Below are 15,815 nucleotides of genomic sequence, written 5' to 3' on the forward strand. Positions count from 1 at the left end.
GGAGACACAGAGAGGTTCAGTCATTTATACAAAGGTCACCCAGAAAGTCATTGGCAAAGATTAGACTAGAATGTGATTCTCTTGACTCCCAAACCTGGATTCTTTTCACTCTTCTATAACTTTCCTCTCACTCATCGGTTCCAAAACTCTGGGTTTTCTTTAGAGGTGTTTGATGAAACGTTTCTTAGCATAAATACCAGGAAAGACAGACTACAGGCTGACAGAAAGAGACAGGAGAACCACTAATAAACAAACAAATAAATATGTTCCTCCCCAGAGTCAAATGGCCCAAAAAAAGAGATTTACAATTTATTCTCTTTAAATTTCTTAATATATTGGGACTGACAGAAACTGAGAGGTTTTATATGTGAGAACTGCTCACGGGCATTTTTGAAACCAGAAGACGTATTGAAAATATCCATCTTAATTATCTAACACGGCATGCTCAGGAAACATAACTGGCCTCATATTAATTAAAGAATTATTTATAAACAGTGTAATTAATTTAGAGCAGTTCATTTAATCTCAGCAGTTCCTTTTAACAGAGGGGAGTCTACATTCCTGATAGAGACAGGGACTATAGGAACCAGAAAGATGAAGAATAGGTGACTATTGGTTCATTTCTTAGGAGAGTTCCGTGAATGATCCCAGAAAGCAATTTACCTTAAGTAAGTTCCTTCCCTCCTCTCTTCCTCACTTTTCTCTGTAAAATGAAGGCACTGGGCTTGATTACCCCAAAGGTTCTTTCTATATTCTAGAGTCCCTTCCTGCTCTGACATTGTAAGTTCTAAGGTCCCTTCCCTGTTTGATTTAATAAATTCTGTGTTCTGGAGTCCCTTCCAGCTCAAGTGATCTAAGGTCCTTTCTAGTTCTGAAGGTTCATATCCTAAGCACCGGTAGCCTAATGTTCTTTGTTCTAAGATACTTTCTGTAATTCCAACATTCCATTATTCACCCGTGACTGTTCTTTTCTGAGAAGACATAGGTGTCCATCTGGTCTTCTGATGCAAGGATTTGCATCGGGGCCCCATCAGTCTGCATTGACTTGCTGGTGGCAGGAGAAAACACAGCAAACTTAAGAGTAAACAATCAATAAAATAGTAATTTAGTCCATAGTTAGTCCTGTTGGGCACCTCATTAACTGAGTAAGCTATCCTTCCAGAGATATCCAACCTTGAAGTCAGAGACACATGGGCTCAAATCCTGCCTCTGAAATATGCCAGATATGTGAACATGGATGGCAATTTAACTTTTTGAGACTAGAAGTTAAACAAGAGTTACCCCTCTGCATTAGTGTGGAAAGTTTCCACACAGGGAAGGCCATCCACTCTGATGAAATCAGGAACCTAGCTACCAATACCACCCTCCCTCCTCCAGATTTTAAAAAAAACCTATTCATGCAGATAGAAAACAAGCACACCCCTTAACCCTCTCCTCCTTCTCCCCCTAATCCTAATTAGCCCTTTGTCAGGCTGCCTGACTGGAGGAGAAGTTGGCTAGGACCCTCTATTACCTGCTTGGTGTCATGTTCCCAGGGCCTTCTCTAATGCCAGCTTCCTAAAATCTCACTGGTGCAGGAATCACAGGACAGGATAAAAAGCAAAGCCCACGTTGTTGGGCTCTTGTGATTTGTGTTGGCTTCCCTAATTAGTGTGTGATCTCCTTGAGAGGAAAAGCTATGTTGATTTTCCATTTGTATTCCCAGTGCTTAGCACAGTTCTTGACCCATAGGAAGTGCTTAATTAATGCTTTTTCTTTTCTTCTTCCTACTTGAGTCACTTGGCAGGTAAAGGCTCCTATGGGGCCCAAACTATTTAAAACTCTATTACAGTTCTTAATGCAGCCCTCTGGAGAGATTCCAATTAACTTTCCAAGACGGGGGTTTCTTGATAATTACCTTCAAAGGGACAGGCACTTGAGTATTATAACATTAGTTGCTCCCTTCACTCGCCTTACTGGCATGCCCAGAGACCTAGGCTTGGGCCAGAGATCTCTCTGGGGAGGCATCAAGGTCTTCCATAGCTTTTCTCTTTCAAGATACCTTCCTCCTTCCTCCCAGAGGACCTTACTGAATACTTCACTGAAAAAAAAACAAACAAACCTGTGACCATCTGTTAGGAGGTTTTTCTCCCCAACTTCATATGTCAAATCACCTCCTCTATTCCAGTCTGATGATGAGGTGACCTTTCACCTTGTAACTACCAATGCCTGTCTGTGTCCTTGATCACCTTCCCTCACCTCCTCTGGTAGCCTACCCCTGAGATTATCCCTTCTTCCTCCCTAATATTCCACCTATCCTCATCTGCTAGCTCCTTGCCTACTCTGCTTATAGACACGACCAGATTTACTCCCTCTTTAAAAACACCTTCCCATGATCCTACCAGTCTCTGAAGTTATCATCTGGTATCTCTTCTTCCTCTCACATTTTTCAACACCAGTTACCTTGATTTTCTTATCTCAGTCTTAAACCTTTGCAACCTGGCCTATGCCCTCATCACTCAACTGAAATTGCTCTCCCCGGAGTTATCAGTGAGCCCTTAATAACCACATCCTGTCTGTGACTTCTTCTCAGTTCTCATCCATTCTGACCTCTGCAGCATTTAATACTGTTCCCATCCCTCCTCCTAGACTCCCTTAGCATGGCTTTTGATCCCCTTCTGGACTGTCTGGAGGCTTCTCAGTCTCCTTTCTAGTGTTATCTTCGTTCCACCTCCTTTACATGAGTGTTCTATCTTTCTGTCTCTGTCTATACATATATGTGTGTATGTGTGTACGTATACATACATGTGTATGTATGTACATATATGTGTGTGTACACAAACACACAAATATACCCTCTTTCTTGGTACTTCCCTCAGCTTGCACAGGTTCAATGATCCCTTCTATGCATATGATTTATAAACATATATATCCAGACCCAGTCTTTCCCTTAAACTCCAATACCACATAAACAACTGCCTATTGTATATCTCCAACTGAATATCCCAGAGACATCTCAACCTCAGTATGTCCAAAGCGGAAGGCATTATCTTTTCCTCCATTTTATCCCTCTCCCTGACTCCTCTTTTTCAGATGAGGGTGCCGCCACACTTCTATAGAGCTCACTATCTTTTCCCAAAAATCTCATCTTTCATGTTAATTTCCTTTTTTCTGTAGAGGACATCACCTGTTTTCCAGTCATTCAGGTTCCTAACCTTGGAGTCATTTCTGACTCTTCCCTCTCCCCTCCCCCCCATCCAATCAGTTGCCAAGATTTGTCAGTTCTAATTCCAAAGTATATCTCTCATCCATCCTTTTCTCTCTTCTCACATAGTCAACACCTTCGGTCAGGCCCCTATTACTTCTCCTTCAGACTATTCTGAAAGCTTTCTATTTGGCTTCCTAACTCATCTTTTCTTTCTCCAATCCATTCTCGACAAGGCTACCAAATTGGTCATTTTAGAGCATTGATATGACCACATCACTCTCTTGCTTCTAGGATAAAATACCAAGTCTCCTCCTTTGACTTTAAAGCCATATGGCATCAGGCTACCTTCCTAGCAATGCTCAAATTATTTTTTTCATGGACACCACACTAGACTGTTTGCTTTTTCCCATACATGATGTTTCATCTCGCATGTTCATGGCTTTTCACAGACTAAACACCATGCCTGAAATGGAGCCTTTCCTTGGCTCCACCTCATGGAATTCCTAAGTTCCTTTAAAGCTCAGCTCATGTACCATTCCCTACAATTGCCCAATACCTTACCACAAAGAGAGTCAGTCAGTCAGGTGGTTAAGTGGACAGACCGCTGGACATGGAGACAGGAAGACCTGAATTCAAATACTTACTAGCTGTGTGATTTGGGGCAAGTCCCTTAACCAATTTGGGCCTCAGTTTCCTCATCTATAAAATGAGGCTCATAAGAGCACCTACTTTTGCGGGCTGTTGTGATGATCAAATGAGATGATATTTGTTAAGTGCTTTGTGAACTTTACAACACTATATAAATGTTAGTCATTATTATTAACCTAGAAATTACTTGTGTGTGTGTGAGCACGTAGGTATGTTTGTGCACTAATCAGACCTGAGATTTTAATGTTATATAGAAAGTAAGAAAACTCCTTCTATTAATGAAAATTAGAACCTTCTCTGCAACTTAGAATCTTACAGATTTGTGTATAGACCAAGATGAAAAGGTACTTACCCAAGGTGACAGTCAGTATTCAGCAAAGAAAGGACTTGAATCTACATCTTCCTTACTCTGAGGCCAGCTCTCCATGTACCACTACATGTAGCCTCTGCCTCTGTCACACACACACACACACACACACACACACACACAAGTATGGACATAGAGACATAAGACATGTACACATCTATGTATATGTACACACATTTATATAGACATACACATGTGTATATGTATACATATGTACCTATGTATTTATTTTCCTGTGAAAACCTTTGAACTTGTTGAAGTCAAGGAGGATTTTGTTTTTCTCAGTATGCCTACCAGGCATAACAACAAATGCTTTTTAAATTTAATGTAATTTTCTGAGTTTATCATCTCTGAAAAAAGCTCCTTCCTCTCCTGGACAACTCCTGTTCTCTGAAAGTTTTTCCTTACGTTAAGCCAAAATCGGTCTTTTAGGAGACTTAAACCATTGCCTCTAGTTCTGCCCCCTCTGGCTAAGCACAACAAGTTGAACAGAGCTTCCACAAGACCATCCTTCAAACGGAGGCCATGTGGTACGAAGGAAGGAGCTCTGGATTTGAGGCCCAGCACCTGGATTTAAAACCTTGCTCTGATGCTTAGTAGCTGAGTGACCTTTGGGAAAGGCCCTTGACCTCCCAAACCTCATTTTACTTAGCTGAATAGGGTGGGGGGAGAGGGAGGAAAGAGGAGAGGAGAGGAGAGAGTTCAGACTAGATGATCTTTGTCATCCCTTCTAGCTTCGATGTTCCATTATTTGGGGGGGTTATTTGAAGATGTTTCCCCCTTTTGTCTTCTCTTTTCCAGGAAAGGGGTCCCTGGGTCCTTCACCTGGTCCTCATTTGACCTGGTTTTCAGTCTTCTAACCATCCTGGTTGTCTTACGCTAGCCAAGCTTTGGCTTGTCGGTGCCCCTCCGTTCCTGCGCTCCCTTCTTGCTTCTCTCCCCTTCTCCCCCCACCCTTGACTCCACCTCCACAACCAAACACACTATTAGGGACAAGCAGGGGGCATCATGGTACAGTGCAAAGAGCCCTGCCTCCAGAGTCGGAAGACCACTTGGGACACTTCTGACCTGCGTGACCTTAGCTGAGGTACCTGGGCCTCCGTTTTCTCTTGTATAAAATGAGAAGGTTGGTTTAGATGGACTCTGAGGATCCTTCTGGCTCCAGGTCTATAATCCTGTGAAAGGCAGCCACCATCTGCATCAATGCATTTGACACACTCTTTCTATCATTGGTTAGAATGAGAAATCTTGTCCAGAACACTGGACATTTTAAGATCAAGGACCAGAAGAGTCACAGACTTCCCACCCCAAAGGCTCAGGCTAAAGAGACCTGAGGCATATCAGTTTCCTACCCATAGCAAGAGTATGGAAGAAGAGAGAAACTCTCTCCCAGTTCCTTTATTTTGCCTTCGTGGGGCTACAGAAGAAAGACATTCAAAGACAATCACAACAACTAGAGAAGAAAACAACAAACAACCCCCCAAAACTACAACTTTAAAGCCAGAAAACACTAATGCAGAAGACCTGAGAGAAGAGAGACAACAGGCCTGCTTGCATGAACAGCACAGAGTGTCACAGAACCAAAAATCATGCATCACACTTGGACGGTCTCTCGTGTTCTCTTGGGCACTGCCTCTGGACCAAAGCTTCTGCCAAGGCTGCGGCTGCTCCTAAAAATTGGGTTCACTTTGTCTATTCACAGTTCTAGCCAGAACTGCTTCTCAGAATGTTTCCCAGGGACACGGAGCCAGCCTATGTCTTTCTTGGAAGAAGTAAGCAGCTTCTGAAGATGAACAGAGCCCAAATCATCCTCGGAAGGAGGAACCAGTGCATGCCATTCTCGTGAAATGGAATTTGATCAGATCTTCCTCTGAAGAAGGAATCAGCAGCCTGAACTGTCCTTTGGTTTTGCTGGCCTCGAGAAACAAACAACTGAGACCTCAAAGGGTGGTTAGTCAGCAGGTACTTTTTTCCACAGGAAGCAAAGAAGGAACAGAGCCCACCAAACCACAGGGAGTTTAGGCTCCTTTCCGATGTTCCGGGCTGCCCATGCATTCATGCCATATCGCCTCTTCAGTAGGCAAGTGTCCAAACCCCAGGATTCCCCCAATAGTTCTGGGGGCTCCTGCTTCTTGGTCATCGGCTGTGCCTCTCAGAACAGTGGGGGACCTTGATTGACTCTGGGGGATGGCTGGCCGCCAGATGCATTGTTTCATTAGAGCGATGATGTTCTCTCTCTCTCTCTTCCCTTAAAAAAATGTCAAAAACAATTTTTAAGGAAAGTAAAGGGCTCTCTCTCTCTCTACCAGAAAAAGAAAAGCTATTACAAGCATAATAATAACCCCATCCCATTTGTATAATAATGAAAGCCTCATGATGATTATGCAAGCATTCCTAGTCCTAATAGCTCCCATTTTCATAGCCCTTTAAGGTAGCTAGTACAAGCATTATCTCCTATTTTTCAAGAGTAAACTAAGGCTCAGAGACTCGACCTAGGTCACAATGCACTTTACAGTTAGTAACCTAAGGGTTTCCATAGCTCATTGGAAACCTGGCCGTGCAGTACAGGGGGTAGGATGGGGGTTCTTGTCTCTACTTTGCTAAATGAGAGCACTCCAGGAGGAGAGGTGACTAGCTGAAGGTCCCACAGCACCACTTCCAAAGCAGTGGAGTCACGACTTAAACCAGGTCTTTCGACAGCTGATCCAGTATTCTTTGCACGTACCCACATTGAACCTGATAGGAATGAATACCCACCTTTGGGGCTTTTTGAAAAGTTGGGTGACTTTTCCATACAGGACAGAGAATGGTATCCACTTCCTAGAATCATAGAATCTTAGAGCTGGAAGAGACCTTAGAGGTCCATCTGGTCCAGCTTTCTAACCTAGACTTCTCATAGTTCTCTCCTACTAACGGTTTACTCTTACTAGCTCATTCTTGATGTGGATCCCAACTCTACCACACCCAGGGTTGGCACCCTCACCTCTTTTTTTTTCTTTTTTGGAGGGGGAAGGCAGGACAGTTGGGGTGAAGTGACTTGCTCAAGGTCACACAGCTAGTAAGTGTTAAGTGTCTGAGGCCAGATTTGAAATCAGGTCCTCCTGACTCCAGGGCCCATGCTCTATTCACTGCACCACCTAGCCGCCCCACCCTCACCTCTTTAATGATGTCTCTCTACTCTTCCCAAGAGCTCCTGACCCTCAGACCTGAAGTAGGAAAGAAAAAGCCAGATATCCAAATGCATCACCCAGCATTCCTGTGCCATTCCCTGGGGACACCTGCTTATAATTAATGGAGCGAGTGAGAGGGAAGGAAGCCAGTGGTAGAATGAATTAATAATTCTTCCCAAAGCTATTCTGTCTAATTGATCACTACTCAGATCTGATATCCCTAGATCTGTATTTTGATCAGAAGGACCCTTAGCTCACATGTTAGGACATGCCAATATCTTAGTTACTATTAAGGGGGTTTTGAAGGTTGAATCCATATAAAAACAGCTGACAAAACATCTTATAATCTTTGAGCTGGAGGGCAGCCGTAGAATCTTTTACCTTGAAGTACAGCTAGACGAGTGATGTCAAGTAAAAGTAGGGGTCACTCATCCATGCAAAAGGGTCCCTACAGGTGGTGTATTGACTGAGTTTAAAATGTTATGTTGTCTATGTTTTATTGTATTTTTATTTATTTTGTCAAATATTTCCTAATGATATTTTAATCTAGTTAGGCAGTATGATGGAGTGGCCTTTGGTAACCCACACCTGAACAGGAAACCTCTTTGAAACATTCCTAACAAGTCCGGGCTCTACAGGAAAATTTTTGATGGTGGGGACCTTGTCCACTTTTGGACAGTTCCTTTGGATATGGCACTATATGCTTATGAAGTACTTTATCTATATTATCTCATTAGGTCTTGGCATTACCCCCATGAGGCAGGTACTATGGGTATTATGCTCCCAATCTTTCAAATGAGGAGACTGAGACACAAAGTGAGAGTGACTTTGGGTTTTTTGCCCTCCGATTTTATCAATACAGGGAACTCCCAAATAAAGGACTTTCTCTACCAAGGCAGGTCACCACCTTTTGTGCAATTTATATTCTTAGAGAGTTGCCAAGAGGCAGAGGTATCAAACATATGGTGGGCAACATGGAGCCTGAACCAGATTAAAACTCAATTTTTGATAAAATAAATATTAAAAAAAATTAAAAACTAAATAAACTAAATAAAAAATACAATAAGACATAGTTAATATGAACATGTGGTTTTCTAAGGCAACATATAGTCAGCAGGGTCCATTTTGATTTTAGTTTGACCCCACTAGAGCACTGACAAACTGGTTTGACCATTGCTTGGCCGGTATGTGTCAGAGTCAGGATTTGAACCCCAGGCTTTTCCTTATTCTGAGACCCCCTTGGGAGTAGATTCAAACAAATGCTATGTCTGAAAATGAAAACAAGCAAGAACCACCATGCGATACTGAAGGTTGGCTATCTGCTAGAGAGATGTGACTACGTGGCCTCCCTATAAAGGAAGAGGCAATTATGAACAAAGCATGTCAAGGAACAAAGAATGACGAGGTCATCTTGTCTTTGCATCCCCAGTGCCTAGTACATGTCTGACACATACCAAATACTTTATAAATACTTGCTGAATGAATAAAATGAGTGAATGATCCAATAAGTGCTTATTGGATTGGATAATGAATATAAAATTAGCTTCATGCTCAGACACTGGAGCATGTGTGTCAGGAGGGAGCATGGCAGATCAGGAATAACGAACAAGAAAAGCTCAGGAGGAGTGATTGATTATTCAATTCCCAGTCAGCCCTGCTCCAGGCAGAAGGTCCTCTGACCAGCCGACACAAGGATCATCCTCTGTTTGGCAGGGCCATTGGAGAGATGGGGGTATCAAGCTGTCTTCACTTGAGGACATTCCTAGAATTCCAGACTCTGAGCTAGAGGGGACCTCAGAGGTCTTTTAACCAGTGTGTGAACAGAAGCCCCTTCTATATCATAATAATTTACATTTCCATGACCTTTTAAGTTTTACAAAGCACTTTCCTTACCACAACCCCATGAGGTAAGAAATGTCAATGCTATTGTCCCCATTTATTTTATTTTATTTTTTAGAGGGGGAAGGCAGGGCAATTGTGCTTAAGTGACTTGCCAAGGTCACATGGTGACTTTTTTTGTGTTAACTGCCTGAGGCCGGATTTAAACTCAGGTGCTCCTGACTGGAGGGCCAGTGCTCTATTCACTGCGCCACCTGGCTGCCCCATTATCCCCATTTTGTAGATGAGTAAATCGAGACTCAGAGAAGCAAAGTCATCTGTTCAGGGTCACACAACTAGCAAGTATTGGAGACAGGACTCAAGTTCAGGTCTTCTCACTCTTAGGACAGTGCTCTTTATACTACACCAAATTGCCTTTCCTTATGTTATACTCCCTCCAAGTGGTCATCCAGCCAGTGACAGGAAAATGCCTTCCTCCAGAAGCTGCCTATTCCCCTTTGGGACAGCTCAGATCGTGGTTCTGCACTCTCCCAGGTCAAACAGAACAAGTCTCATCTCTCTCGCCCACGAGAGCCCCTTGGGTAATTGCGGTGGTTGACATGTTGCCCCCCAAGCCTTTCTTCTCCAGTCCGTATACACTTATGCCTTCCACTTCCACCCTCGTTGTCCTGACAAGCTCCAGTTTGTCAAGGTCTCTCCTGGAATGCGGTGCCCAGAATGGGGCGTAATACCCTAGGTATGGTTATCACTCCCTGGGATAGTCCTTTGGCACTTTGATCCATTCTTATGGTTTTGGTTGCTTATAACTCACTGCTCCAGACCTCCCTGATAATGGTAATAGTCCACATTTATATAGTACATTTAGGCTTCTAAAGTGATATGTGTGCATATGTAAATATAAATTATACAGATGTGAAATCTCATTTGATCCTTATAACATGCCTTGTAGCAAGTGCTATTATTATCCTCATTTTACAAATGAAGAAACTAAAACTAAGAGAACTTAAGTCACTTGTCCAGGGTCATTCAATGAATAAGTTTTGGAGGCATAATTTGAACTCAATCTTTTTGTGCAGCTTAAATTCTTAGAGAGTGGCCAAGAGGCAGAGGTGTCAAAGATAGGGTAGATCACATGGACCCTGAATCAGATTAAAATGTAATTGGTAAATAAAAATAAGTGAAAATACAATGAGACAGAGATAATATGAACATGTGGTTTTCTAAGTCAACACGTAGTCAGCAGGATCCATTTTGATTTGAGTTTGACCCTTCTGGCCTAGAGCACTGACAAACTGATGTGACAATTGCTTATGCAATAAGTTGCACAAAAGAGGGAGGGCACTCTAGGCAATATGACAAACTGCCCAGGAATCTAACCAAAGGAGCAGGTAGGTGATGCAAGGGGCAGCTAGGTGGAGTAGTGGATAGAACACCAGGCTTGGAGTCAGAAAGACCTAAGTACAAATCCAGTCTCAGACACTTACTAACTGTGTGACCCTGGGTAAGTCATTTAACTTTGCCTCAGTTTCCTCACCTGTAAAAATAAACTGGAGCAGGAAATGGCAAATCACTCTGGCATCTTTGCCAAGAAAACCCCAAAAGGAGTCATGAAGAGTTGGATAGGACTGAAAACAAATAAACAAAAAATCTATCCAAACTCTAACCCCTCACTTCTACCTGTTTGCAAAATATCTCCACTTGGCTATCCTGCCATCACCTCTAATTCAATGTGTCCCCAAAATTAGCATTTTCTATCTCAAATCAACTTTTACATTTCCTTTGAAATTCCTTGGAGATTCACCTTTTCTAATCTTGTAAGTAGCCACCACCCTAGTCCAGGTCCTCACCACCTCCTGCCTAGACAACTGCACCAGCCTCTAGTCTAGGGGTTCCTAACTTTTCAGGTGGCAAGGGTCCCTTGGGCTGTCTGGTGAAGCCTCTGAATGCCTTCTCAGGATAATGTTTAACTCCACAAAGTAAAATACATAAGATTACAAAAGAAATCATTTCTGTTAAAATACAGTTATCATTATTATCACTATTATTTTGATCAAAAAGATCACAGCTTCTGGGTAAAAACTCCTGCTCTAATCATCTCCCTGCCTCCAGTCTATCTCCTATCAAATCTATCCTTTATATGGTTTCTCTGGATCAATCTTCATTTCATACTTTCCCATCATACCTCTGCACAAGAACACATAATCATCCCTTGTATCAGTTATTATGTTGTTCATTCATTTCTCTATCTGTCATTCAAGGCCCTTCATAATCTACTCCTGTCTAAATTATTGAAATTTACTGCTCAGGACTCCTCAGTGTGAATTCTTTGTTCCGGTTTACATGATTTCCTTAATACACCTGCCTCCTGCCTCCCCTTGCTGTTACTGTTTTTTTCATGACCTCAGTTCATGCTGCTCTTGGCTGACTGGGATGCAGTCCCTCTTCTCTATCAGTCAAAATCCTGCTCATCACAAGGCTGGACGACTCTCTGTCCAGAATGTTGTTGAGAAGATTCCTATTCAGGTACAGGTTGGATGGGATGCTCTCTGAGGTCCTGCCAGTTCTGATCTGGTGATTCTGTAATTCTTGGGCTAACTTAATCCTGCCTTCTCTAAGAAGAGTCTGATGTGCTGTGATCTCTTCCCTTTCTGAGTTTCTTTGGCACCCAGAATGATCACACACTTGTTGCATATGCATAGGCTCCTAACTACCCTATATCCTTCTGCAGGGTTGGGGCTGAGCCTTATGTTTCTCTTGTGTCCATCTGCCCCTTGCCTTTTCCCTTCCCCCCACCTTAGATTTAGGCACATAGTAGGGGCTAAGTAATTACATCATAGAAGCTTCGATCTTAGAGCAGAAAGGGACCCTAGAGGCCGTTTAGTCCAATACCCTCCATCTTACAGAGGAAGAAGCTAAGGTTAAGAGGGGCTATGTGACTGGCCTGAAATCACACAGGCAGAGCCAGGATTAGACTCCAAGTCCAACAACTACTGATCTAAGGCACTTGACACTGTTCTATGTGGCTGCTCTTTTTTTGTCTTGCTTGATTGTGTTTTCCTAGAACCAGTCTTAGAATCAGAGAGGGATAGACCATTTGTTCAGAAAAGGTCTTTCTTAAAACAAAAAGCATAGAATGTCAGATCTAGGAAAGAACTTTGAGATCATCTACTCCAACCCCTGCATTTTATAGATGGGGAAGTCAAGTCCCTAAGAAAGCTATTCCTGTTTGTAATTTGTCACAGAACTAGAACAAAAATCCAAGTCTATTGACTTCCAGTTCAATAAAGGGAGAAAGGCCTGATTCATGAAATCATTCCTGAAACCAGCCAGATGAAGGCTGTGACCTAGCAAGAGATGTCATACCAAATGCTGGGAGATCCCACTAAGCTCATTCTTAGGAAACACTATCCATTTGTAGAACCACAGATTTTTGACCTTGAAGGGATCCTTAAGAACCAGCAAGTCCAATCCCCCTTATCATACACAGGGAAAGCCCAAGGTCCAGATGGAAAGTAACTGATCCACACAGCAAATTCATTATAGAACTGAGACTCAAGCTCAGCTCCCCTGACTCCTTCTAGAGACACTGTCTGTCCTCTCTGCCCCCTTCTGTTTTTCTCTTCTCTCCCCTGAGACCACCCTTTGAGAATGGACTGCTGAATGAAGGTTATGAGAAATAGGTAAGAAAAACATGACCCAGCCACATTTAGTTGGGAAGAGGTCAGTCAATCAAAATGGTCCCAAGGTAGACGGTCACTATAATACTTTACAGGTTTGTGGCCACTTTGTTGTAGTTTGATGGATTTGCCTTGGAGAGAAGTTGTGCCCCTCTGATCTCTGGGAAGGAAGAGAGGATACATTCAACTTCCTACCATAATTCCATCCAGCAACCCTATATATGTTATTAAAATGTTCCTTTGTGGAAAAAGTTGTGGGATGTTCCTCCCTTTCACAGGGTTCTGTGGTGTAGTGATTAAGGTGCTAGACTAGGAGTCAGGAAGACCAGGATCCAAGTCCCTTCCCCTACAGTCAACACTTGTGTGGCTTTGCATAAGTCACTTAACTTCCTTAAACCTCAGTTTCTTCATCTGTAAAATAAAGGGGGGGTTGAGCTTAATGGCCTCTTTGGTACCTTCCAGACCTAAATCTATGATCCTTTGAAAACTTGCAAGCTGCAAGGGACATTAAAGGTCACATAGCTCAACCTCCTCACTATATATGTGAGAAAACTGAAATCCACAAAAAGGAAGTAACTTGCCCAAGGCCACACAGGTAACAGGTAGAGAGCCAAGATTCTCCAAATCCTAGGATTTCTCTACTGCATTGTACTTCTTTTCTGAGTAATCTGTTCCCCCAACACTCACCTTAGCACATGCGTGGACCCATTGACAGTAGTGGTAGAACAGGGGACTGTCTGACCCAGAATAGAAGGTCTCCGATAACGTTCCTCATCACAGCACAGAATAATAAGGAAAGCCCGACGAAATGCCTTATTCAGGAAAGCATAGAGGAAAGGGTTGAGGCCTGAGTTAATGTAGCCGAGCCAGAGGAAGGTGGTCCAAAGTTGGGCAGGGACGCTATAGCCCACAAACGGGTCAATGATGTTGGTGACAAAGAATGGGGCCCAGCAGAGGCAGAAGCAGCCCATGATGATGCACAGGGTCTTGGCAGCCTTGGTCTCTGTTTTCATGCGATGATGGGTGCTATGTTGATCGGGAGGTTCTCGGCGACACTCTGCAGGAGTTCCGGCCCTCTGCAGGAGCCGGATCTGGCGGGCATGTTCCTTGGCGGTGATATAGATGCGATAGTAGGCCAATACCATCAGAATAAAAGGGATGTAGAAGGCCACCACAGAGCACGTGATAGCATAGGGCTTGTTGACCATGAAGATACAGTAGGTGGAGTTTGAGTCCTGGTCAAACTGTCTCTTCTCTATCTGGAAGAAGGGAACAGAAAAGAAGGGTTTGCCATTACAACTTTGGGAAGAAAATAGCACATGATGCTTGGGTATTTGATTTTAGACTCAGTGTGGCGAATAGTAACACTAGACTTAGAGTCAGAAGACTTGATTCATCTCCCGCTCTGACACTTCACAGCTCTCCGAGCAGGGCAAGGAATTTCATCTCCCTGGGCCTCAGTTTCCTCATCTATACAATGAACAGATTGGATGAGAGGATACCTAAGGTCCTTTATACCTCTAAATGCTATGATCCTGTGATTGCTATTCCTTGGTATCTAAGATTAGAAGAGGCAACTGCTGTCTCAGGAGCCTTCATGGAGGCGCAGGCTCATATTCTCTATCATCTAGGTCATAACACTGAGGAAAAGCTTCAAGGTGTCACAGAAAAAGCTCAGAACTAAGAGTCAAGAGATCCAAGCCCTCTTTTTCAGCTTCTTCATTATCTTCTGTGACCTTGAGCAAGTGAGTTCTCCTCTCTAAATCTCAGTTTTCCAGCGCATAAAATGGGAATAACAATGTATTCGCATCCTTATTTCAAAGGCAGCTCGTGGCACAGTGGCTAGATTATTGGGCCTGGAATTAGGACGACCTGAGTTTAAAAACAGCCTCAGTCACTTAATAACTGTGTGATCCTGGGCAAGTCACTTAAACTCTGCCTCAGTTTCTTCAATGATAAAATGAGGATAATAATAGCACCTCACAGAATCATTGTGAGGATCAAATGAGATAATATTTGTAAAAGCACTTAGAACAGTGCCTGGCACATAATAGACATCATGTAAATTTTGTTCCCTTCCCTCCCCCCTTCCCTCAAAGTATTGTGAAGATCAAATGAGAAAATGGATGTAGACTGTTAGCTAATGATAAACTGCTTTATAAATGTGAACTGTTATTGTTGAAAGTATTTTTGTCCGTCCACAAATTTTCCTCTAAGGCCTACTTTGGCATGGCAGCAACCCTAGGTTCTTAAAGACCAAGTCAGGGAGCACAATTACTGGAATGCCCTGCTATAGACAGACTTTGAACATAGGCCTGGAAAAGGGTTGGATGATGGCCATTTGAAGACCCACCAGAGTATAGAAAGACTTACTAATAGAAAGTTGACCACCAGTGACAAATACTTTTGGCCATAATAATTAATGAAAAATATGTAAGGGAATGTGGTAAGGCAATGTGGGTTTCTAGAAGGAGTGCTCCCACTAATGAAATCATGACTCCTTGAAGTATTAAAGCATCAATATTCTTTTTTCAAATTGTGCAATGAGGTCATTTCATGGTAAACTGGTTCCCAATGGCTATTAAGTACCTATATGATGGGTTAAATGCAGGAACTGGGAGGTCATTTTCTCTCTTTTCATTTAACTTCCAGATAGGAAAGAATCAGTATGCAAATAGATTGTGACCGGCTATAATGAGTCAAATTCATTAAGATAAGATTTAATATAGATGAATATGAAACTATACCTCTGGGTTAAAAACAGTCATTACCAGGATAGTATTGGGGCCAATATGGCTAGACACCAATGCCTGTGAAAAGGACCTGAAAGTCTTTGCAGACTACAAGCTAAAAAAGAATGAGTCACTAGCATGGTATGGCAGCCATGGATGTCAATGTAACCTTGGGCTGCATTGAAATGATGTCCA

General features: G+C 42.7%; 1 protein-coding gene across 3 annotated transcripts in view; it reads right to left on the reverse strand.

Moving 5' to 3' along the window:
- Positions 1-5,586: 5,586 nt before the first annotated feature.
- Positions 5,587-15,815, reverse strand: part of HTR4 (5-hydroxytryptamine receptor 4) — a 94,550-nt gene continuing 84,321 nt past the window's right edge. For all 3 annotated transcript variants that reach the window (XM_069102328.1, XM_069102327.1, XM_069102326.1), the window contains exons 6-7: positions 13,576-14,147; positions 5,587-6,450 (exon numbers count right to left, since the gene is read on the reverse strand). In XM_069102328.1, coding sequence (XP_068958429.1) covers positions 6,339-6,450; positions 13,576-14,147 — 684 coding nt within the window. In that variant the 3' untranslated portion in view covers positions 5,587-6,338. The remainder of the gene's footprint in view (positions 6,451-13,575; positions 14,148-15,815) is intronic.

The sequence above is a fragment of the Petaurus breviceps genome, unplaced genomic scaffold (genome assembly GCF_028583685.1).
Source record: "Petaurus breviceps papuanus isolate PSGF00001 unplaced genomic scaffold, PetGlider_PUasm1.0 551, whole genome shotgun sequence".
Classification (NCBI taxonomy): domain Eukaryota; kingdom Metazoa; phylum Chordata; class Mammalia; order Diprotodontia; family Petauridae; genus Petaurus; species Petaurus breviceps.